General features: G+C 45.5%; 1 protein-coding gene across 6 annotated transcripts in view; it reads right to left on the minus strand.

Annotated features, from left to right (window-relative positions):
- Positions 1-949: 949 nt before the first annotated feature.
- Sema3d (semaphorin 3D) overlaps positions 950-25811 on the minus strand; it is a 161823-nt gene continuing 136961 nt past the window's right edge. For 5 of the 6 annotated variants that reach the window (XM_004839776.4, XM_004839774.3, XM_087206761.1 and 2 more), the window contains 6 exons: positions 24826-24914; positions 22840-22881; positions 20144-20301; positions 17582-17646; positions 12107-12246; positions 950-5123 (listed from right to left, as the gene is read on the minus strand). In XM_004839776.4, coding sequence (XP_004839833.1) covers positions 4689-5123; positions 12107-12246; positions 17582-17646; positions 20144-20301; positions 22840-22881; positions 24826-24914 — 929 coding nt within the window. In that variant the 3' untranslated portion in view covers positions 950-4688. The remainder of the gene's footprint in view (positions 5124-12106; positions 12247-17581; positions 17647-20143; positions 20302-22839; positions 22882-24825; positions 24915-25811) is intronic. The other variant, XM_013070355.3, reaches the window with a different exon arrangement.

Raw genomic sequence — 25811 nt, forward strand, 5'->3', positions numbered from 1 at the left:
TGTTTACAGTAACAATTTTGAACTGATCCTGGACCAGAGCTCAGTTATTGCCTGAGAGTTGACTCCCACCCATCTGGATACTGAAATCTGGATTGCCAAGGCCCTCGGACGGGCAGTGGGATGTAGAGAGGTGAGCTAATCCTAAGGGTGACAGGATGCTGCCCCTTCAGTCCGAGCCCCCAGGAGGAGAGAACCTGCAGGGGCTGCCCTAGGCAGTGGCCTCAGCGCCAGTGGGACTCTCTGCCCCAGGGTGTAGGGCACATTTCTGCTGCTTCTGAGCTGCTTGGTCATGGACCTTGTCATGAAGCCAAAGAGACAGAACTAAGGGTCTTACGTCATATTGTTTGTTCTGTTAAAGTTCACACATTAAACTTATAGTTGAAGTTTGTCAGAGTGATCAGAAAATTTGTTATTTCTCTTTTGTTCTTCTTATTTCTCAACATAGTATTTGCTTATGTTACTTGAGTACCACACATGTGGGCATATTATAATATCTGTTTGCAAATATAAAATTCATATGTGTGTAGCCACTAGAAAGAAATATAATCTCTATAAGAAATTCTTGAAATGTCTTCATAAAGTAAACATTATAACCACAGCTATTTCTTCAGTGTATATGTATCACTATAGATATATAAACATATAGTTGATCATTTTAAAATTTTACATATTGGATATCATTTGGAAACCTTGAAAGATAAAAACAAATGAAAAATAATTTCATTTCAGTCCACCAAAATCTAAATTAAAACACAATAAGACTTAATTATATAATTATATCAAATTGGGAGATATTCTTTTCTTTTGGAAGTGAAATTATTGCATACTAGCAGTACAATATATACCTTATGAAGTTTTTCAGGAAATATTTTCTTTGATATTTAGTTCAATCTATGTATTGTCATTATTTGGAGTGGAGGAAAAAATGCAAAATTTGCACACAAATCAGTACTGTTTCAATCACAGAATATGAATGTTGGTGTTTTATTAGAATACAACCAAAATATACATTTCACAACTTTTAATTATTTAATACTATAAGACTACATTTCTTTTGAAATAGTAAAACTATAAATTCAAAAGTGATTGCTAACCACTCACAAGTAGGATTAAATTACATGATTATGGCTTCTGACAGATTTTTGCCCTTCCCCCCAAATCATCTACCTCAAACCTTCCATAAATACTTTATACTACAAAATATTTAAATGAGAGGCATCAGTCCCCTGAGCACTCCTGTCTGCACTTCCCATGTGTAGAAACCGGGCTTTTAGACTTCAGTTCTTTAACCTCACCTGTAAGTGGAGTTATTTAAATGTTCTTATCACACTGAGAAAAATATACCTTTCTATAAAAATCATTGCAAATATCTTTTTTTCTACACTAGCTGTAAGGCCAAATAAAGGAAGCCTATTCTCTGAGACAAATGTGACATTTAAAAAGAGGGGATGTCAGTTTTGATTTACATTTGTTTTAATGATACATATGAAATATATTTAACTTTGGCAAAAAACAGAGTTTAATGAATGATCCTGCTTAACTTTATTATTTTGTAGAAACATGAATGATACCAAGTTGCCCCTAGAAGTTCAATTTTAGTAATTTTGAAAAATAGGCACTGAGTCAGTTAGCTTATCTTTTAGTTCAGTCCACTCAACTCATCAAGAATAAAGCATAATACCATATGAAGAACCAAATATAGGTCAAAGAAAAATTCAAAAATAAAAACATCTTGTGGCCAGCATATTATAAATGAGCATTAATCAACAGAATCATGAGACTGAATTATACTTCTACTATTTTTATGGCTTTTGCAAATTACTAAATATTTCACAACTATTTTACATTTCTTAAATAATTTAATTTTGTGTAATTTTTGTGGAATCATGTGAATGTAATATTCTGAGCTTTTTGGGAAAGAAAAACTTCTACATAAATTAATTAAAACATCTATTTCTAAAGAAACTCTCAAAATTGCCAATGAAGTGGATGTAAATGAATGCAGATGGCCAGGATTCTGGTCAGCAGCATCAGGCACTGGAATGCCATGCGGAGGGAACCAGGAGGGAGGCAAAGACCTACACGTGGAAGGCAAGAAAGAAAAACACAAACTACAACACCCAGGCATTTGAAAACCCTCTTCCCAGAGAGCTGACTTGTTAGAATACTGGAAATGACTGCATTAACTGTAATTTGATTTTTCATTATTTTCAAACAGGTTTGGCAAGATCAGTGGTGAGAATGTATTTATTATTTCTGTAGATTGAACATAATCACACAATTGCTGTAGGTGTTCGGAACAGCTTAGTTGAAAAATTAAATGTAGTTCAGATATCCTCTAACTTTAAAAATACATATAAGTCTTTGTCCCCATTTTGTTATATGAAATTGTATTATACTAATATTTCCAATATATTTTAAGTATTTACCATAAATTAATAGCTTTATACTCAGAGCAGATTCTTAGATAAAAGACATAAAATAAGGTCCCAAAATGTTGTCTGAATAACTAAGTTTAAAGAGTGGTAATTCAAAAATGATGTGGACATTCACATTTGAATAAAATATATTTTCAAAGGTCAATCCTAATGTTTGAATCTTATGTTATAATTTCTCCAAAGCCATCCACATTTGGGCACTGTGCCTGCTACACAAATATGTGCAAATCTCATACACACCAATCCCAGGCCCACATACTGCTGTGAGCCTGCTCTGCGCTTCCAGGACATTGCATAGCAGCACCCCATGGTCACAGACACTCCATGTGTCGGTGTCAGTTAGGAGTCTGACCTCACCACCACTCTTCTTTTGCAAACTTTTTAAAGTTTGTTCTGCTTCACTGTTGTTACAGTTGAAGCTTGACTTCTCCTTATAGTGAAATGTCTACCAATATTCAGGAGTGTAATAAAAAAGAGGATGCTGGACCTCACAGACCAGGGTGACTACTTTGAAATAGGCAAAGCACAAAGAATATGAAGGCCAAACCCAGATGGCACTGTGAGCGGGGAGACTCCCAGGCTGTAGTGAGTCTCCACTAGGGTTCACACGGATGTTCTTGCAAGACGTGGAGAGGCAGAAGAACCCAGCAAAGCATTGCTGGGTTTTCTGAAGAGCTGCCTTCTGTGTGAGGAAGTGACTGATTTTCCATCTCACACTTCAGGGTGTGGACAGGTTGGACAGAGGAGGTGGGGCTGTCAGGGGTGGAAGGAAAGATGAGCCTTGCCCTGTCCCGAAAGACAGGGACCACTGCACAGGGATGCAGGGAAGGGGACCTGCAAACACGAACATGCTCACAGGTAGGAGGGCATCATGTTCATGGTGGGAGTCTGCTTTCTTTACATGTGGTGAGCTTGATTTACCCTTAAACTGCTACTCGAATTACAACACATCACTCCAGAAATTCAAAAGGTTGCATGAAGAAAAGGATAGGAGAGAGTTAATTTTACCCTTCCTGTGGTTGAAATCGTGCACTTGATCTGTTACTGGGCAGTACCCATCCCCGCTCCCACCAAGGCTGTCTACTGAGTCCGCTCCTGTGTATTGTATGGGGTATCTTCTCCCTCACTCTAATGTAATCCATAATCCACTATTGAGATAGTAGAGGAAGCAAATGGAAATCACACACAGAGAAAGGTACATACATAGAAGGGAGGGAAGACCATTGGTTATAAATAAAATATGTTCATCCCTCCCATGGTCCTTACATTTTTTTACTTTTCTTCAGACTTTTGCAAGCAGGTTGTCATAATACAGATTTTTTTAACAGATGAGTTACAAATTGGCAGCTACCTATATTGGTGTGAAAGGAGCCCCATCACATCCTGTCTACTCTACTTGGGGTTGCTCTTCCGTTTCACGGGGATCTGAGTTTTCCCCAAAGCCAGGATTATGGCTGTCTTTGCTTCTATCGCCTCTGCATGTCATCCCATTAGGATGTAGCATACATCAAGATATTTCTCTTATCTCATTAAAATATTTTCCCATATCTTATTAAAATATGAATCAAGCATTCTGTTCTTATAGATCTAACCATATATTCCAGAAACCCACAGCTGAGCCTGGATTTCTGTCTGTGAACCTGTTTCTTCTTACAAGTCATGAGGAATCCCGGGAGGAGTGTTAGTGTCCTTCCGTAAATCAGAGTTGTGAGCTGAATGGAACCCGGCGGCCTGGAAGAAGCACTGGACCGCCACGTTCCCAAGCCACGTTCCCACGCCACGCTCGGCTCCGAGAGAGCAGCTCTGGGCCCTCCAGATCCTGCCCCAGACAGCGGTTCTAGTGTGGAGCAATCGTTCTGTTCACAGGAACACAGCCCAGCTGCACGGTGAGCGGCACACCGGAGGCCTCCGAGGGAAGAAGAATGCCCCTCAGCTGTGTCAGGCCAAGGCCTCTTCAGCTGACTATGTACTCGGCATCCCGAGCTCAAAGTCCAGAACAGAGCACATTCACAGGACAACGCCCTGCTCCGAGGGTGGCGCTGATGCTTTGCAGGCACGAGTCTCCGTTCGGGCAGTCGGTCGCCCCCCCCCCGCCCCTTGCTCTCTGGTCCCCATTCGCCACAGACCCCTGCCCAGGCAGTGGTCCTTGCGCTCAGCAAAGCCCAGGGGAAGCATTTACAAGGGGGTGGGACACGCAGTGCGGAAGGTGGCGTCCTGCAGCACGCAGTTCTCTGCCAAGGGCCTGCAGAGCTACGTAGCCAGGGCCACGGCCCCGAGCGGCCCCGCCCGGCCCCCGTGGTGCCTGCGGTTGCGCTTCTTCTTCAGCTCGTGCATGTGCTTCCACTTGGGGCTGCCCTTGGTCCGCTGCCTGCGCTTCTCCCGGTGCCACATCTGCTCGCAGTACTGGTCCAGGCTGAAGCTCGGGCTGCTGAGGATCTGGATGTAGTCTTTGTAGCGCAGCTGCGACTCGGCCAGCAGGTCCTTGGCCGGGCCATCCTCGCGCTCTGCCCTCTGGCTGCCCTCCATCTGCTGGCTCTCGATGACGTTCAGGCTGAGCCTGGCCACCGTGTGCACGAAGCTGTGCTCCTGCGCCTTGCAGGAGTACACGCCCGAGTCCCTCCTCTGCAGGCTGCGGATCAGGAGCCCGTACTCCGTCTTGATGATGCGCTCGTCTGGCTTCAGCTGCTGCGTGGGGAAGACAGAGGCAAGAGGTTAACTGCATCGCTAGGAGCAAATGCAAAAGGCTACACAGCTGTGTCTGGATAACCCTGAAAGGCGCCTTCTCCTCTCACTGTCATCAAGCACGACGCCGTCAGCCAGAGGCTGGGAAACTCGGAGAGTAACCGCCTCGGTCACTGCACGGTATTTCGGGGTGTCTGACGGAGCCTACACGGACAGGAACGGAGAGCAACGGAGGAAAGGTGGGAACCTTCAGCTGACCACTTACGGACGATTTCAGGTAGCATTTGCCCCACCGAAAGGACGAAGCAGCATCGCTGTCAGAGCAGCGATGCAGCTGCGAGGCCACTGAGTGCAAGCAGAGCCCCAGCGCAGGCCACTGCCAGTGCTGCACAGGAGAGCAGCCTTTCCAACAGGAAGCGACTCTGCTGTCCGGGACCCACACACATGTGGAAGCTGTCACTGGGCACTGAAGGCCTGGGGACCGCAGGGGACACCGAGCCATAGTGGCTAGACCACACCCAGAGCATTAGCAGCATCACAGCTGCATTTCCCTTGGACTCCAGACTGAATTTCGATCCTGTGAGTGTGGTAGTTAGATGGTGTCTTTTGTGGAGATATTTGCCATACCTCAGGATCCTCTAATGTGGTCCTGTGATTTCCCGGGAAAGAAAGCACTATGACCTAAAAGACCCTCCCTAAACTCACGGCTCTTTCTGCTTTGAAGCCAGGCACCGAGGAGAATTCACACGTGAGGCCTGCCTGGCCCATCCTGGTGTCAGCCACAATCGTTTCCTCTGCAGCCGGGGGTCATTCACCAACACCAGAGCTGTGAGTCACTGGGTGTGACATGAAATGGCGGGGAAACAGAACGAAACAAATGCGGAGGACTTCCCAGTCTACACATCTGCCCTGCACTGGAGGGTTCCAGCTGATGGAGATCAAGGAAGCAAAGAGTCCGCTAAATTGAATTCATTCACAGTGGGTGGACTAGCCTTGCAGTTTTATGTGAAAAATATGTAGGGGAAATTCCTCTCCTTCTGGAAATGCGAGAAGAGGAAGAGAAACCTCTCTGGCTCTTGGGTCCGTGACCTCACAAGTACACGGCACAGCCCAGGCAGCTGGGGGGCACCATCAGGAGGCTGGCGGCCCCAGGCCACCTCCTTTCCACAGCCATGCAGGCAGGCATCTCTGTGTGTGTTTGCTTCCCTTTCTTTGCTCATTTGGTGAGCTGCATATGGAGTCTTCTTGGTGGATTTATTCCAAAGCCTCAGACATTTTCAATGCTATTGTAATAGAAACCAACCTTGAATTTATTTACATTCTGATCAGCCATGGGAGATTCTCACTGAAAATACATGCATTTGAATTGGTATGGTGCTAAAGGGCCAATGTCCAAAGGAAATGGCAATCCTAGAAAGGAAAGGGCCAAGCTATGTGGGGCGGGGTGGTGTAAGAAGAACTAAGGTTCATTATATACACATACCAACCCCCCATAGGGATGTAGTCATTCTGTACTAGTAACCATAAAGAAATGCTTCCTCACAGTTAATACCTACATATATTTGTTGCCTTTCAATCACTTTATTGCAAGAATTTTTAAAAATGTAAATGTGTCTTAGAGGCCAGAGACTGGCTCCCTAATGTGGATTCTCACTTCTGTGTAGCGTGCTTCCCAGGACAACTCATTTACCCCCTCGGCCACGATGGTTCCACACAGTGTGCTGGAGGGTTGGATGCAACACTTTTGAAGATTCCAGTGTGAAGCATTATTAGCAACATTATGATGAGTGCCATGTGGCAGGAGAGGTTACCCTCTGCAGCTTTTACCTCTGTAATTCTCTGACAGAAAATGGCCCAAGGTTATTAGCCTGACAGTGGTAACCCTCAGTTCCAACTGATGGCTGGGTTTCCTCTACACAACTGTGGGTAATGGGTAAACAGCGCTTACTGTGGCTTCTAGAGATTGTCACATTGCTGACTCACTGTGCTTTATTGTTCTCTTTAATCTTGTGACAGGAAGAAATCATGCCTCTGATTTCACACATGTTGTGCAGCACTTCACCAGGACTCACTGCTCTGCTTTCGTGTCCTGTTTGTGTTGCTCAGCCCGAGATCTGGCTCTCTCAGTCCCCATGGGACTTGAGGCATCATAAACACCTGGCACTGCATGACTCCTTATGAGCCTCCACAGGGCCTGCCTCCCTTGGAACGTGCAATTTGTTCTTTGGAACAGATCAAAAACCTGCTTTACCAAATTACAGGCTTCATGTATTAACCCAGTGTCTATTAGATCATTTAGCCAGTTTTGAATCTTTCCTAAATTTTCAAAACTATGGCTTTAATGAGATGTCATCTCTAATGACACACATTTTGAGTTGATATATTGTCTTGGATTTTCAAAATTTAGAGATAAAAATCTCTGACCTAGAAAGTAAAGGCCCACTGGAGAGCCTCCTGCCATATGTCCCAGGTCTCAGGAGGCTCTCATTCTCCAGAGCAGGAGACTATGCTGGCTGTTTCTCCACTGAGAAAGGAGCACAGTCCACTAGAAAGCTCAGCTCTTTGGCAGAGACCACGGACTCTAGCCACTGACTTATAAACTCCTGGGATTTTCTCCACTCCTGAAGTGATATGAAAATCCTCTAAGCCTTACAAATCAAAATGAGGCTGACTGCTCACTTGCCTGACGTAAGCAAGGGTGAAATATCTGGTACTGTAAGTGTAGGTCTTCAGTGAAGGGCACCATTTGGAATGGGAAGAGTAATGGGAAAGGGAAGGGATGTTCAGGCACTGCAGTGGCTGTGTCCAGGTGACCCCCAGAGCCTCATGTGGCCATAGACGGGGCTTTTCCAGAGGTGGCTGGATCTAAGGTGTGTGATGCTGGGATTAAGGGTGTGTGATTACTAAATCAGTCCCCTGATTGGCTTGGCACTGCCCTAATCTCGGTAGCCTGGATAGAGTTTAGGGGACACAAAGGGGCTTGTCATGTCCCTTGCTTGCTTTGCAGTCTTCTGCCTGCCATGAGCTGTTTCTCCTCTGCTGAGCCTCCCTGCATTGGAGCCAGATGACCATGGGCTGAAGCTCTACACACTGTGAGCTGAATAAACCTTCCCTCCCTTAACGTGTGGACGCTGAGCATTTTGTCTCAGCAGCGAGACAAGTGACTAAGGAGCAGGTAAGGTCAGGGACTTTGGCTCTGGTAACAGCAGGCTACAGGCGGCTCCGCACAGGTCCTTCAGCTGTCAGCCCAGTCCTGGGTGAAGCACTGCCTGCAGCTTGGAGGAGGCTGAGCTTGAAGATCAGAAAATGTCACTGCTGGGAGAAACTTGGGTTATCTAGGAAGAAAGTTCTCAGAGCAATGGATCTACAAAACTCTGTCTAGGGCCGGAGATTTAGCTCAGTGGTTTCATCGCCTGCTGCGCAAGCTCAAGGACCTGAGTTCAATCCCCAGTACCAAACAAAAAAAAAACTTTGTCAAAGTTTATCCCTATTTAAAATAAAGCAATGGATTTTTTTTCTAATTTAATATGGGAGAAGGGAAAGGAAGCAGAATGGGAAAACGTGTATACATTTTTAAGTTTCTCAAAGTACACTTATGTAACACTGTATATGACAGATTGACTAGAACAACACAAAGCCAAAACTGATATTTTAAAGCAAGGATCAGAAAAAAGAATATTTACTGAAAATTGTACTGGAGGTACTGACTCGTTGTTTTTAGAAATCACATTTGCACATAAATAACTGCTACATTGCTATGACATCCTTGAGTAAATGTGAATATAAAATGTGAGTATAAATGTAAAGATGCTGTCTTACTGGGGAAGGAGTCTAAGCAGTAGAGAAATTATAAAACTGTTAATCGATAGACAGGTAAAACAAACATAAAATATTTTTTTTAGAAAAGTTAGGAATTGTTAGTAATTCAAAAATTAAGAGATACATGACAAAATACATTTACTTACGTATAACATTAAGTTATTACTGTCAACTCAAATCAACAGCTAAAAAGAGAAAGTTATGTGCATGCACATTAATATTAAAGAAATAAATATCAGCACACTATAATTTCCATAGCAGAGTGGGGAAGCTTTTCCTAAGTTGTAATACAGAACTCTACTGCAGTGCCACGTGGCCACTCACACGGTGGTGGATTTGATGCGAAGCTGGAAGTCTGAAGCTGTTTATCAAAAGCCATAAAGACAATCAGGGTCTTTAGCACATTTCTGTTGCTTTCAGGAATTTGGCTCAAGAAAGTAGTTAGAAGAACAAGACATGCATAGGAAAGTTCATTGCTCTTCTCTTGAGAAAACATGGATGACTCCATGAAGCATGGGTAGGTGGGTGACAGCCCCGGGTGGGCAAGAGGGCTGCATGTGTCATGGGAGTAGCAGTGGGGGTGTGCAAGGCCACAGGGACACACGAGACACTGCTCACACTCGCTATTCATCACAGCCGCCTGGTTCCTCCTGCCTCATTGCAATTTTAAAACCATTTATACTGATTTTATAGTAAAAAGAAAACCAGACATAAAAGTGGAAAATGCAAATATTTGAAGATGTTTAAAAATATTAAAACCCACTGAGAAAATACAGCCTGGCAGGTGGCATAAGGGGCCTCTTTGACTCACTGACACCCCACATGTTCCCCAGAAGCCTTCGACTGCACTCAGCTTGCTGGTTGCAGCACAAACATCATCAATTTTCAGAAGAGGTTTGTGGGGAAATCAGCAGGTGGCTGCCCGTGACCTCCCGGCAGCACCCAGCTGTGGACAGTGCAGGCAGGAAGCGTCCTCCTGTGGGCTGGTAACAGCGTCCACCCCAGGGACACTGCGTGGCCTCGGCGTCTGTGAAGCTCAGCAGAGACCCCGGGCTGTGACCTAAGGGGGGGGGGGAGGTCCTGCTGGGACGATGCTCGCGGGGCAGTGCAGGAAGCAGGCTGCAGACCCCACTGCAGGAGAGCCCACTATGGAGATGCCGCGGTCACGGCCAGGACAGAGGGGAGGAGCATTCTGCTACTGCACTATCTCCGCTCCACCAAGACTCAGGAGCAGGGCGGCACCGTGACTGTGTGCAGAGGGCACTGAGGCCAGTGCTGCGTCTTCAGAGAAATGAAGACCGGATGCAAATGGTCATGGACTGATCGGTATCTACAGCTGGAAGACAACCTGGACAGAGTCTTGCTTTTGTTCAAAGTCAAATTAGACATGCTGTGGTGGACAAATCATTTATTAAGGAGTTATATTTCACTGAAAGGAAATCATCAAATTTTACTAGCTATAAAATGAAAAATATTGGTTAATTACATTTCGAATTAAAACATTGCGATGTGACTAAAGCAAATCTCCATGTCAAAAACTATAGATAATAGTCCTCCAACACTTCATGGATAAAAAGCATTTGCTCTATATTATGAAATAAATCATTTCTACATCAGATAACATTCTGATATGCACTGGTAAAAGACCCTTAAACATTCAGTGTCAATATGAGTCTGATTAACCTTAGAATTTAGGTATCACTAATGAGGAAGAATCATGTTTCATTGAAGAAATGTGACATCATAAAGGATGGAGTTACTTGATACAGAGCTAAGTTTGTAGTCAATAATTTGGTAATAGTATTCTTATAGATGTTATAATATAGATTGTGATATTAACTGTTTCAGGCAGAGTTTCTCTAAGTCATTAAGTTGCCCAGGCTGGGCTCAAACTGGGATCCTCCTGTCTCAGCTTCCCAGAGTGCTAGGATTCCAGACATGTGACACTACACCCAGCTCACTGGAATTATGTCTTAAACCAGCTTCTTAGGATACAATTTCCGGTTCTGCTTCAGAGCTTGTCAATGTCACAGCTGACCCCTGGGTCAGAGAACTTTCTCCCAAGGGGCCAGCATCGCTGGCCTGGGCATCATCTCAGACCTGGTACAGGAGGCCCTTTGCCTGTCCACCCCAGCATCAGCTCTTGGAGCCAAAGCGCCAGAGACCAGGATCCACTGCTCTCTGCTGAGGTCTGATTGATCACATTTGTTTTGAGGCCTACCTAAGAGGCTGGGAAGCTGACAGCTGCCCACACACCCTCAGGCGTGGGGCCACGGGTCAGACAGCGTATCTCAGATTCCGGCACGGTGCCACTTCCAGACCCCCACGCGTTCCTGTGCTTGCGAGAGACTCTGCTTTGAAATTCTACATTTCAATGCATTTTCCTGTTTGCCTTTCACAGTAGCTTTGAGTTTGTTTTGTGTCCTTTAGAAAACCCCACCTTTGGGATTCAGTGACATCACGGCAGGTCTTCTGGAGCCTGCATCCTTCCACTGCACATGGTGAACCCCTTTAATGTCGAGACCTTTAGGGTTCTAGCACAATACAGTAACAAATAACAATAACAACGCTGCTGACTAAATCTGTTTCATAAATTTCAAGTAACATCAATCTAGGGTTTCCCAGACTCCCGAAGTCACTGCATTAAATTCTGTGACATACAAAAGCCATGTCAGAAAGTCTCTGTAATCTATTTCAGTCACATGTGTGTACGCTAGGAAAACTACCAGAAAAGCTCACCAGAGTAACTATGTTACTTTCCTTCTGTTGGTTTAATTTTAATTTTTATGTCCAATTTGATCATATGATCAGATAAAAATAGACATTTAGATTTTCACACAAACTCATGTGACCTTCCCTGAACACACTTAAAAGTCAGTCACATTACTATGAGTTAAACAATACTGTGCTCTAGCTCACAGGAAATTTTCCCAAAATACAGGCAATCCATAAGAAATAAAAAGGTGGAAAATCGTGTAAATTTCCTTTAAAAGTTCAGTCTCCTTGGAAATGGATTTGGGCAGTACATTTGTATCTACCTGGAGCATCCAGTGCTGCGCGGCAGGGACAGAGCCACCAGGCCAGAAGAGTCTGCCATGGCCAAGGACATGGGCTCAGGCTCCCACCAGTGCCCCATTGAGCCTTCGGGGGAACCATGTGTGACTCACCTCCTCACGATGCTCCTCGCCCGCCTGCTGGATGTACCACTTAATCGATGCTTGTTGGGATTTAGGAACACATTCCAGGAAGGTCGAATTAAACTCAACGCCAAAAATCACCTTTTCATCAGCAGCTTCATGGCTAATACCTAGAAAGCAAACATGGAATAGGAGATTAACCCTGACCTGATTTTAAAAGCAACGGGAAAATAAACTGATTTAGAACAGATGCCATTGCCAAAGAACATGCACATTGTTCAAGAGAAAGGAAACTCGTGCTCGTAATATTGTTACCTGAGTCACGTTTTATCCAATAAGCTGGTTTTTAAAACTCTACATCTGTGTTGCAATATTTACCCTTTCATCACTATATTTACAACTTACATTTTAAAAAATAATCATTCATAAGATCAATCTGAGAACACCATGTCCAAGTTGAATAAACTGTTGGCATCTTTTAATGTCTTAACACCTTTTTGTTCATATGAAATATAGCAATTTATAGTCAATTCTAGGAGACCAGCTAACTTCACTGTTAAAGAGAAATTGTGTCTCAATTGGCCCACAGAGCAGACTAGAAAACATTAAGATGTTTTGATATAAGAAAAATAACTGCAGTGAAATCCTGTCATGGAAACAAAGCCAGACAAGACCCGAATCTGGTCCCTCTCTGTATTATCTACCAAATTATTTTCTTTTTTTCCAGGAAAATTCCTTAGCCTGCCCTGCGTTTGCTGGGAGATGGTTCATGGGATGTAAGGGCCAGCTTCTCCAGCAGCTCCTTCCCAGAAATCTGCCCGACCTTCTGAATCCACTCCCCCAGGAGTGAGGGCTGCTCCCAGGCTGCAACTCCCATTTGATCCACAGAAGATGCTGGCTGCTGGCCCATGCACTTTCTTAGCGTATCTTCAGACCTCTCAATTCGGCAGATGGGCCTCTGCGTCTTGGCCACCAACCTCAGTGAAAGCTTGAGGGACCCAGGGAAGGCCTAAGCCAGACATACAGGGGCAGCATCGGGGGCACTGTGCACACAGCCCAGTGGCGAGGGTGGTTTTCAAGCATCTGCTTTTGAGTTCATTTATGTTTCACCTGCAATAATGACGCCAAACATGCTGACTCCTCTTGCATTAACCTTCACAACGTGTGGATTCTTTCTAAAACTTGTACCGATCCATGACCTGCAGCTATTCTGCAGGTTTTACCTCCAAGTCCTGCAGCTTAGTTCCTAATGTAGGGAAGACTGCTGGTGCCCACCATGGGCGGGAGACGCAGGTCCCCATGAGGGCAGACATGCACCTGAGCCTGGAGCCCAACTCTGAGCCCAGGGATGGTGGGCATGGGACCTGGGCTCAAGAGAAACTGAGGCAGACTCATCAACCTCAAAGTTGGTTCAGTTAGGAAAGGATAAACTAGCGTGATAAACCAAAAGATGAAACAAGCTTCCTGAAATCCTTTTCGGATCAGCAAAGATTGAATACAACACAAATCCATCACTACAGAAGTTTGACAATGAATCTATTCCTGTTCTAAATGTTTATTTAATTTCTGAATTTTACAATTCCTAATTTTAAAATTTAAAAATTGTGCATTATACATGCATATATAAACATACTACACACATACGCATGCAAACATACATGCAACATAATACATATTCTATTATCGAATGTTTAACCATGTACAGATTGTGCACATACAAACACACGTACAGCACATACTGCGACATCAAATTTTTAAACATGCAAAACTTGCACAAGTAGTATCTGAAAATAAGATATCTCCTTATTAAGTGTAGAACAACTTGAGTGTTTTTATCTTGTAAACGGCAGTCCACAAACTTTCACGGTGGAGTGGCTGGAAGCCTCTTTTTACTGAATATGAGCTAGCTGAGGATAGAGTTGGAGCCACACCCCTGCCCAGCACGTGCAAGGCTCTGGGTTCCATCTCAAGTGTTACCAAAAAATCCAGTATGATAAATATGCAACATACTGAAGTGCAGGGTTGGACCTGGTTATCGTTCCTGAACACAGCTCATCTGCATGTACTGATGATGACTCAACAGTAAAAATGCACTTTCATAGCAGCCAACAATCAATAAACCAGGAAAAGAAGGAAGGAAGGAAGAAACACAGTGTCTGCTGGCCAGGTGTGTAAGACTCGATTGCAGGGAGAAGCATGGCGCACCGTCACGCCAGATCAGAGACAGCTGCTCCCCGTGTCCTTCCTACGGAGCTGCCCGCCTTCCTCCTGCACCCGCTCTAGGTTGGAGGCGTCCTCCTACAAGTCGTTCACTCACAAAACGGTTCTCTGCTTCCAACTCCTCCTATTCCAATCAATAATCTATAGAGGTGTCAATCGCTTTTATTAAAAAAAAGTGTTCTGAGACGTAGGAAATACATAGGTCCTTTTCACCTATGAGATAAACGTGAACATGGAATAATGTAGGCGCTGCCACAAACTTAGCCCAACTTCGTGCGGCATTTCTGACTAATTCCTGTTACTTTGTGAAATCTCACTTCCTCCTGGGCATCACTTGCACGCCCCCATCTGAGGGCCCTGCTGCACCAGCACTGGGAAAGTGCTGTTAGCCAGACAGAGTCACTGCCCTCCTGAGGGGATCAATCACTGAACGGAGAGTGAAGAACATCATCTGTGTGCCAGCTTCAGCAAAGCAGAAGAGGGAGCAGTGTGTAGAATAGACACTGCCAGTGAAGGTCTTCCTGGGGAGTTAACTCGTAAATGTACAGGACGAGGGAGGCACCAGCGTGAGCTTTGGAGAGGAGAGGGCAGCAGACGCTGGCAGCACCAGCTGGCTGCCTGGGCGTGGACCCGCAGGAGGAGAGCAGCCCGGTGTGCACTGCAGCAGGTGAGCTGCCCTTCAGGCCACGGAAAGTGTGGAACTTCCCTGTTCGCGCTGGGAAGCAGGGAGTTTGAGTCAAGGCCGCAGCGCCCTTGAGCGGAGTCTGAGCTGATCCCTCAGGCCCCGAAGTGTGAGCAGAGTGAAGGGGACCCCGCGCAGCAGAGGGGCCCAGGGGAGGACTTGGAACAGGAGCAGGGCGGCAGGGAGGCTCCCGGCCACGGCCACGGGGCCAGGCGAGCGGGCGAGGCTGCCTCAGGCCGCGGGACTCCCCCGAGACTGGAAGGACTGGAAGGGGAGAGACACTACTGGCTGTTTCTGGGCCCGGCCGGGGGTGGGGTGGGGTGGGGTGGGGGGGCTGGGCCCTGAAGGGAAGGGGTCTGCAGAGCCAGCAGGCCCTGAGCTACGAAGGCATCTCCCAGGCGAAGGTGGGCTCAGGGGTGCTGTGCAGGGCAGGACGGGTGGACGGACGGAGTCTGCAGACAGGGCCCCTTCCCACCTGGACTGAGACTTGCGGGGGCTGAGATGGAGACAGGAAGGCAGGAACAGGAACGGGAGTGGCTGGGGACAGGCGGCGCCGGGCTGGGGGCCTTCCCCGAGCAGCAGGCGGATCCCATCCGCAGCATCCCCGGTTCTCCCTGCGTCCGTCCACAGCTGCCTGAGTGATCCCGCTGCCTGAGGCTGAAACCCGCTACACTCCCTACGCCTTCCCAGCCCCACGGCAGGACGCGGTCAGGGCAGTGCCCCAAGGAAGGAGAAAGGACAGCTGAAGGCACAACGAGAACTGAGGACCGGCCGCTGGGGGTGTCAAGGAGGAAGCGGCCCCTGGCTTCTCCAAGGAAGGCCTGGGCAGAGGCAGGAAATGAGGCCTGGAAAGGCACGCCCCGCCACAGCGGCCACGGATGGGCCTGCAGACCACAGCCTTCCCTTCTCCAGCTTCAGTGCTCACCACCAGTCCCTCCCCGAACGCGCATTGTGGGACTGCATAACTTTTGTTCCTTTTCTCCAGCCCCATTGTGATTAAATGTGAGCTAATGGATAAAGATGCGTGTTAGTTTTGGGACACTAGATAAAATCTGTAACAGACCTAAAGTCCCAAAGTAAACTACTCAACTCCTTGTTTGCCCAGAACTGATGTTCCGGACACCACAATCTATAGAACAAGCTGCACATGTCTGCTGACCATCAATACGTGACAGTCGACCACTAACCTTTGTCCCTTTTCTTTAATTCTATATGTTAACTTCCCCCTCAACCCCCTATAAGAGCAGCCTTGGACTCTGAGCCAGTTGCCTCTCTAAGCTATTTTGCTTTGGGAGTGCCGTCCGGCCAGACTAATAAAGGTCTGTTTTATTTTCCAACTTGTCTGGTGTGTTCCTTCCCGGGTGTTCTTCTCTGCAGTCAGCTCCTCGGAGGGTTTGGTAAGGCCCTCAGTGTTACAGCATGAGCGTACAAATCCCGGGGTCACTCACACTGAGTCCCTTCTCCCTCTTCCGTGTGCGCATGCTGGACACCTGTGCTGGTCTCTGATTAAACCCATCACATGTGTCAGAATCCCATATAAGGGACGCAGCCACGAATCCCAGTAGAACCCGAGTGAAGCAGTGAGATGCAGGGACAATAGGAAAAAAGTCAGACTTCTAGAGCAGACTTTGCCTTTCAGAGGAGCAAACTCTGGAGTCTAAGATAACCGCCTTGCTGTTAAAACAAGGAAATGCCGCTGGGCCCAAAGTTGCAGTCTATGGGAATCTGGGGTGGGTGCGGTGGGGGTAGCAGTGCAATGAGGAAAGGGCTTCTCTTTTCTTCTCCCAGTTGTGGGCATGGTGTGTGTATGTGCGTGTGTGAGCATGCGCATGTGTGTGTATGTGCATGTGTGCATGTGTGAGTGTGTGCGTGTGCATGCACGCGTGTGTGTTTTCTACCTTGAGGTGCAGTTTGAGAATGGAAAGCAACTACGGCTCCATCTATTTTCGGGTTTTTCCCGGCCTTCCCTCCCTCTCACTCCCGTTCTTCCTTCAAGACCCCCTTCCTGGGAGCTGTGTGCTGCAGAGTGGTGCTGCCTCTGCTGATGTGACCCCTTCTGCTTGGCTCTCAGGCCACTAACTGCTTTATGACGACTCCCAGGACGGGCTCCTTGGAGAGTCTGGCTGTCACACAGAGCCCTCAGGAGAGCTGCGTGTGTGGGTCACTTCTATTCACTGCGTGGGTGGAGGCGTGGATTCCTAAGTGAGCATGGTCCCTAGCTGCCTTCTAATCAGGACCGGAGTTCCATTGCCCTTTCTAGGAGGTCTCTGAGTTTACTCTACACATCCGAATGTTTTGGGCTGTATCCTGCTTTATCTCTAAAGCAGTTTTCAGGCTTTACAAGGATAAGGCAGTGAAAATGAAACAAAAGCCACAGCATAAGAATCTTAAACGACATGTGAAACCAATCATAATGTAACAAAGGATTATTCACTTAGGTATGTAGAAAGGGGTTGACTTATAAATTTCCTGCTGCTTTTCCAGAACATAAGCATTACATGAAATGAGATATTCTTATACAATAGATGTTTGGAGACATAAAATAAAGACTGAGATTATCATTTGAGATGAGAAAGAAAGCATAAGAAACCTCATATACTTACTGTCCTCAATGTCCCAGCACTGGGTAATCGGGTCCCCATACTTCACATCTTGGCGTCTCGCTCGCCTACAGAAAGGGATCAAAAGGATTAAACTTTGAGTGTGATGGCCGGAATACAGAAAAGCACGTCCAAAATGGTGTGTAGCTTGGGGGTAGGGTGCTTGTCTAGCATGCATGAGGCCGTGGGTTCAATCCCAGAGCCTCAACCAAAGAAAAATAAAGAAGGCTATGTCTAACATTAGCAGTGAGAGATGCAGAATTATATTTGTAGTCTTGCTCTACTTAAATGGAAGTCATTATTCCAATCAATGTAAATTATTTTCAATACTTCTGCTAGTAGAATCTAATAAAAACTCATTTAACATTAAGAGTATCTGAATTTTACTTAACTACCATTCTTTTTCTCTAACTTGACCAATTATTCAACAGAACAGGTGGACTATAAATAGAATCCAGGAGACACATATGACATGAGGGTGACCACTCTCTTCTGTCAGTCACTGGAAAAGCAGTAATACTGAAAAAGTTTTAATAGGGGTAAGAAAGGGCTCACAAGTATGAAGCACCATATCATGCATAGATTCATGGTTACACAGATTGCTGAGGCAATGAATTTAACATTGTTTGAAGAAGTCCAAGTTTGATATGGCACAAATGGCTACATGGTATTTATATGTGCTGATGTGTAGCTCACATTTTTCTGGAATAATAATAATGATGATGATAATAATATGGTTTCTGCATTATGTCACATATTTTCCTTCAAAGAAAAGAGCAAGTATCATACACACACACACACACACACACACACACACCCCCTACGCTATGTGTAAGCTAAGGATGGCTTATGTTCTTAAAGTATATTTTCATTTGCTTTGGCTATATTTTTACATTAAAATACATTTATTTTTAATGGTTGCACAAGAACATAAAAATACAAACACTGCACATATTAATGGAGGACCCAGTGATTTTTCCACACGTGTGCCCCTTGTGTAACATGCAAGTCAGGTTAAGCACAGCGCCCCTCCAAACACTAGTCATTTCTTTGTGGTGAACATAACCGCTCCTTTCTTGCCACGTGTAGAAATGCACAGGCCTATGTGACCTGTAGCGCCCTCCTGCACATGCACACACACACGCACACACACGCACATGGGCCACCCGTGCCTGTCTGCAGGAGCACAGCCTCACGGGCCAGCACTCTCTCTCCACTCCCTCCATCTGCCCAGACCAGTACAGCAGCACTAGGCACAAGCTTTCTCCTCCCCAGGGCTCCTGGGGGCCAGCCCACCCGCTGACAGGCTGTCACAGACGGCTCCGTGTGCATCTTCATTCTCCCGTGGACCTGATGTCAGGTCTGGAATGTCCAGGCGTTGTGTCTGCAAACCCGAGACACAGTCTTGGGAAAAGAGGAAAAGTTACAGTGCACATGGCACACAAGGTCAAGAATGTTTTGGCTTCTTAAGGAACGGGGTGGATTCATCAAGCTGAAGGGTTACTGCCAGCTACTGAGCATTCAAGCAGCCCCTAAAGCCTCAGCATGACTAGCCTGAGCTTTACAGAACACCGTGAAAAAGTTTTAGTGCATTTTTATTGTTCATTCCCAATAACTGAATACAACATTTACATTTAGTTCAGAGATGTGAGCGAATGGAGAATGTGTCCCAAGGTTAAGCAATACCTGCTGTGCTCTGCACATCCATTCTGTGACTCCTAGGATGTGGAATCTCACAAATCAGTACAGTTTCCAAAGGAAAAAGTACTCATGCACTGGGGCCAACACACGCTCACCTCTTAATTTGCTTAAAAAAGGACCTAAAGGAAAAAAATCCACAATTTTCTGACATTCTACCTTGAAGAAAATACACTTTAAAAAATAATGTTACTATAATCTACATCTAAAATAATTATTATATGTTTAGCTGGCATTGCTTCTCAATTATTTGGTATTAAAATAGTGTTGAGATGCATATCTTATAACCTTGTGGTGTTTCACACAAGTGTGTGTAGAATAAATCCCTAGATGAGAATGCTTGGCTCAAAATAGCATTATTTCCAGACCACATAAAATAATGATCTACAAAGGGCAGGGGAGCAGTTTACTGAAATGCATCTGATTGAAAGAAATTGATGTATTAGAGTAAAACTAAAATTCTACCAAGACATTGGAATACATAATCTGCACTTTTAGGAATACATATATTTATAAATAATTTACAAAACAGTAAGTAGAAATACGTGCATATTTAGAAACAAGAGGGAAGGAATGTAAAAAAGAAAAGTAATGAAGAAAAACAAACTTTTAATGGTGAGAGATGTAAATGAAAGAAAATGCCATAAACAATTTATCAGAGTTTTCAAAGTTCCACATTTCTGAATTTCAGAACATCTACTCTACCCTCCTTCAAACTTTAGTTTTAGGTGCAGCTATGAAGCGGCACTGGAGGGGTCACATTGCTCCACTCCCACGGACCGGTCTCCGTGGACCCCCGTTTAGAGGAGGCCAGGCCGGACGTATGCGGCTCACGGAAAGGCGGCTTCCACAGGGCCAGGCTCTTACCTCTTGGAGGTGGGCGCGTACCGAGAGCAGGCGTGTCCGTCCCAGGCACAGTAAGGGTCTCTGGCCAGGCAGCAGTCCGCACACGCTTTCCCGTAGGTGTCGCATCTGTGCAGGGAGAGCTGAACCAACCCGTCTCGGGAACCAACGTACAGCTGTTGCTGGAAAGCAGGCAGAACAAACGCATGGGAAGCGTCGCTCAGTCTGGGCTTAGGACTTCCTGTCCTGGGATTCCATGTGGCCGCTCTAGGTCTGTCTCCCCAGTGTCACACACTTGTACAGGGACATAACGGGGGTCACCCCTCCTTTCCTTTCCGGCCCAGACTGCCAGGGGTGAAGATGTTGACCCTGAAATGGGCATTGCTCCCTACAGCTGAGGGAGCTTCCCGGTGATCCAGGGAGGTCCTAACCCTAACCCGCTACCACACTGAGAAGGGAGACGCCAGCCCTTTCTCCACCGCAGGAAGTACACGTGGGACGCCGCCGGTGAATGACTGCCCCTCCCCTGCCACAGCCCCTATGTGAGGTGACTGCGGAGAGAATGGGAAACTTTCTTCTGTTCTTAACTAACCACCGCATTTGCTACGGAGTCCTGACCCCTGAAGGAACGTGGGTCCTAAGTGCTCCAGGGAGCATCTGGGGTCCCTGTGAGGAGAGTGCTGAGCAGGCTGGAGGGACGCGGGGTCCGTCCCGGGGTGCCGAAGGCACAGCAAGCGGAGACACATCCTGAAAATCGGCCCGAGATGGCGCACTCCTCCGCATGTCCTCCCTCGGGGTCTGCCTGCCGCAGTGCCGGGGCGCAGAACCACACTCTGCCTTCACAGAACCCTGGCCAGCTGGCCAGGGTTCCCTGCAGGGGACGCACCTCTGAAACAGCTTCCAGCGGAAGTTACAGGCGGAAATCTACCTCTGCTTTCACTGCCCACTAAGCCTTGCCTGGTTCCTAAACGCAATGAACACCGTTTCTGTTCTATGTAAATTCTCTACAGCCTTTGAGATGGGTGAGACTACTTTTCTTAAAACTCTCCTCTTTTTCCCATTCTCTTAGTTCTGCCTCGGACATTTGTCTCCTTTGTGATTTCTTTCTTTGAGCTGTATGTGGGATCTCCTCCTTTTCTATTCTCGTTCCTTCTACACTTTCAACGGTGCAGGACCCAGAGGTGTCCTCCAAACAAGACCATGAGCAGCGCTTTCCCGTGCGTGCTCCTCACCAGGGCCCGAGGCAGAACCTGAGCCCCCTGAGCTGCCCTCACGCTCGGCCGGGCGCCACCCTGTTTCCACTTGGTCACACGGCCATCTCCAAGGGCTTCCCCTTCCCACCGCTGGGCTCCTGTCTCCTGGACGGCTCCAAGTGTCCCAATGTCCTCTGCTCCCTCAGCCCCCGCCTCTGCCGCGGGACCCCACCCATCCTCCAAGCTGCCGCAATGTATTTCCTTCCTCCTAAAGGGAAAAGCTGCGGCTGACAGCTCCCTGCAAAACCTTTACCCGTAATGCTTTGCACTGTTCTGGAGACAGACCGTCAGATGTCTCAGGAGGACACGTCAGCGTGGGCCTAGCTCGCGCTGGCCTAGCGTGCAGGTTCATTTCTGACCTCTTCTCTCTCGAACGTCCCTCGGCCCTGGCATCAGCCGTGTGGGACACAGCCAGAGCAGGAGATGGCCTCTCCTCCTCCACGACTCTGCAAGCTCGCGCCCCTGCACCCAGGCCCAGCGCCGACAACGTCCTTCACCGCCCAGTCTCGCTGTCCTCTCGGGCTCTCTTCACCACTCCTGGTGACTCATTTTCAGGCTACCTTCTTCCTCCTGTCTCTCGCGTTCATATTGCAGTCTTTATTCTGCATTGTGAGCATGCCTCACGACTTGAGCCTCTACCCCAGCATGTGGCGGTTAATGCTATGCCATTGGCTCATTTTCTGAACCCTACAAGCACAGCATAGGTTTTCAAGAAATGTATGTTGGATAATGAACAAATTAGTGAAAAGATCTGAAGAAGAATCCTATTTAGATCTTTCCCTAATCATGGTTCTGCTATTCTAGGCAGAGTAGATTAGGAAATTTTAGCAATGCCTTGATGTTGAACATGCATTATCATATGATTTTCTTAAATCTTCAGAAATGGTAATGCAAGGATCAATCTCTTAAATCAGTTGGGATTTGGAGTATCATACCCAGGGACTGTGAAATCACATTATCCAGTAATCAGTGAGCTTCCATCCTCTTTGTACTTATAATGTATTTCTCTCTTTCAAACACTGCCCTGCTACATCCTGTTTAAACTCACATTATACATGGGAGGTTTCTCTACTTCGCTACTAAGGACACTGATTCTCAGAGTTAGATACTGAGTGGTATGAGGAAGGTTGACCACACTCCCTAGTGAAAAATTTTAAGTGGTTAAGACTACTATTTTGTATGTATTTCTTATGACCTTGACAGAAAGACACCCTGATGAAGCCAGAAAACTAAGCTCAACTTTTACCAACAAGGAAGAGAAGAAAACATTGCTCAATTGACAAACTCCCCATTCTACTGAGGCAAGGCTGAAGCAATGGTTTCTAATTAATAAGAGAAATAAAAAAGCTTTAACTTTCTACACTATTTACAATTTAATTTCCAATCTCAATGGATTCTTCAGATGAAGTTTGTTCAAAGCAGCTTGTTACTCTTGTGGTTAATTCTTACACAGATAGGAGAAAGTACCTGCTTCAGAGACAGCTCCATGGCCAAGATGCTCCGTGAGTGCTGAAAAGGGAAGAGACATCAGTAAAGATAATTGTTCACAGTCTTTTATTCTAAGCACTCTGTTTTTCTGTCTTATACTAAAGAATATGGACAAAGAAAAATGGATCTTAGTGTTTGCAATTTTCCTGCAATGTGTAGTGATTCTACCATAATAGAAATGATGAAAATAGTCATTTTAAAGTATCTGATTAAAGAAAAGTACCTAAATGTAAGAAGAAACGCTTTGCATTGAAAACTGTTCCCAGTTACTCACAAATTTTCCCTTTCTTCAAAATCTGCTTTTCTTAACTGCTTCCATATAATTCAAACTAGTGTTGCCAAGAACATCTCCATAATTACGTATTGCCTCTTTCTGCTCCTACGTAGACCAGCGACTCGCCCTGCATAGTTACCCTGCTTCTCATGGGTGTCAGGTCCTCTGTGGAACATCTCAGGATGCAGGGCAGACCTTTTCAAGACCGGAGCTAAGGCCAATTTTGTATGTAGACAACATGGTTCTATACATGCAAGGTAAAGCCAGAAATGTGAACATACAGGCTGTTAAGTGAAAAAGAACAGGATTTAAAAAATGACAGCCGTTTTATTAAAGGTGTGAAAAGAAACAAGCTCTGCAGAATGAGTTTGGACCCAGCAAATGTAGGAACAGAGTGGACCCTGCAGCGTGAGGGCAGCCACCGTGCAAGAGAGGACACAGTGGCTGAGCAGGGTGTTTTATAAAAATTATCCCATCTATCTTTCATGCATCTATTTATTCACCTGCCCTCAGCCTGTATTTACTAATCAACCAACAGTAGTAGATGTCAATGCAAATTTGTAAGAGAGAGTTAGTAAGTGAGAAAGTTCCATCCAGCAATTTTTGTGCTGAATTTTTAACTACAGACAAACTCATCAAATCATGTAAATTAATTGCATGTGGGATTTTTGTTCATGGAGTATATGTCAATAGAGCTATTTTATAAAAAGTAATTTAAAAAGAGAAGCGGACAGAGTATGGCCAGTACTCGGCGAGCAGCCCCTCCTGACTGCTGTTAGTCACCGCGGAGCAGGGCTTGCTCAGAGGGCTTCGTACACCCTCTGGGCTCACCCTGACATCTGACTCTGGCCCTTCCCTTAGGAGCCACCCAGCTTTTGTTTGGGTGGAGGCTTGCAGGCCTTGTTCTTGCGAACTCCCTGACCACTTCCATAGCCCCAGTGGAAACAGGACCTGGGGCCCCTCCTGCTGGGTGTGGGGTCCCTCGTGTGTGGAGGGCTCTGCTCCCCTGTAGGGAGGAGATGTTTACGTGGAAACAGTTATCAAGAATCTGCTTCAACTAGACGTTATGAAACAGCATAGCATGTTTTTAAAGGCTTTTCTAAGAAGTAGAATTTTATTTCTAATGTTTTTATCAGGAAGTAATTTTAAATTAAGTTTCATTGAGGCTTTATAAGGAATGTCACGATTTAAATTTATTGTTAAAAGTCAAAGACATTACTGAAACTTGCAGGCCTCTTCCAGTTTTTCTAACTCTCTCAGAAGGTGAGAGGAATGACATATATGAAGAATCTCCCACACGAAAGCCATGCGATCCGGCAATCTGCTTTTTGTTGAATTTCCTTACAGAAAAGCAGGGACACATGATATCTATGCTCTTCCAGTTTTCTCCAATTCAATGGGGGAAAATTGCAAGGGGGATTTACCAAGCAGGAAAGTGTCTGGACAGTGAGGGAGGCCTCAGGCTCTCAAGACTGCGGCCATCTGTCTGACTGCTGTGTGGGGGATGCGGAATGGGACACGGCCCAGGAGCTACCATAGCACCCACTCTGTGGAGGGAGCTGAGTTCTGGTCTTACTTGCTTATAAAATTTTTCTGATGCTTAGGGAAAAGGAAAACAAGGAAGCTAATTTTTTAGCGGAAAAGCGATGATGTAAGGATGCGATCTTGCTCTCTCCTCTGCCTCCTCTTACCTTGAAGACCTGCAGCTCCTCCAGCACGACTTCCTCCATGCTCCACTTCTCCTTGGAAATGCTGACCACTTTGAGCACAGTTCCGATGTCTGAAAAAACACATCACCCATGATCCTGCCCTCTCTGCTTCAATGTCCAGTGGTAAGCATATTCCTAGAAACCTTCCAGTTGTTTCTTTCATTTCCCTTTAAACGCTTTTCAAGAAATCAGATTAAATAAAACATACAAGAAATAAAGTTTAGTTAGTGTATATGATTTTCCCTTTCTGAAACGTTGCGGCTTTTAGCTAGTAGAACAGATATGCATAAGGAGAATGTTGAAAGAGACATAGACAGAATATATTGCTAAGCCTAATTTAAGTATTGTTTGAAATTACAGCAGAGATGAAACAAAATTTCAAGATCTTGATTTAAAAAGTTAAAATGTATTAAAATAACTGTCACTCTATGTACTTATCTCTATGTGTGAGACATTTTCTCAGTGTTTCTTATAACCAATTCATCACGAAATATAAGATATATATTCTTTTAATAATGTTAACAAATGGATAAGAAATGATTGAGGCAATCTAGGGGAACTGTAGCGCCTCAAATGCATTCTACCTTTAGAATCAGTGTTCATGGACCAGGAGCTAAGATTTTGTTTAAAATTGTTTCCGTTCTACTTAATAGACAATACAATATCAATAGTGTAAAACTAAAATCAGTGTTTAGAAAGGATGTCTTAAATACATCATTTTGTATTGTAGTTCCACAAGGTGGCACACTAATACAAAAGATAAACAAATACTAGAAAAAGAAAAGAATAAATCCCATTTTATAATTAATTTGTATGAGACAGATACCTTTAATTCTGAGCCCTGGGCTTTCATTACTGGAACATAGATAGTATTTTTCCTAAATGTACAAAGTAACTTGGATTGTTTAATTATTTTTCAATGATTCTGGGATCTGAAAGGTATTAAATAGACACTTCCTAAATGTCAA

Source organism: Heterocephalus glaber, unplaced genomic scaffold (genome assembly GCF_053883595.1).
Source record: "Heterocephalus glaber isolate CG9 unplaced genomic scaffold, H.glaber_assembly_v1.0 deba00000678, whole genome shotgun sequence".
Taxonomy (NCBI): domain Eukaryota; kingdom Metazoa; phylum Chordata; class Mammalia; order Rodentia; family Bathyergidae; genus Heterocephalus; species Heterocephalus glaber.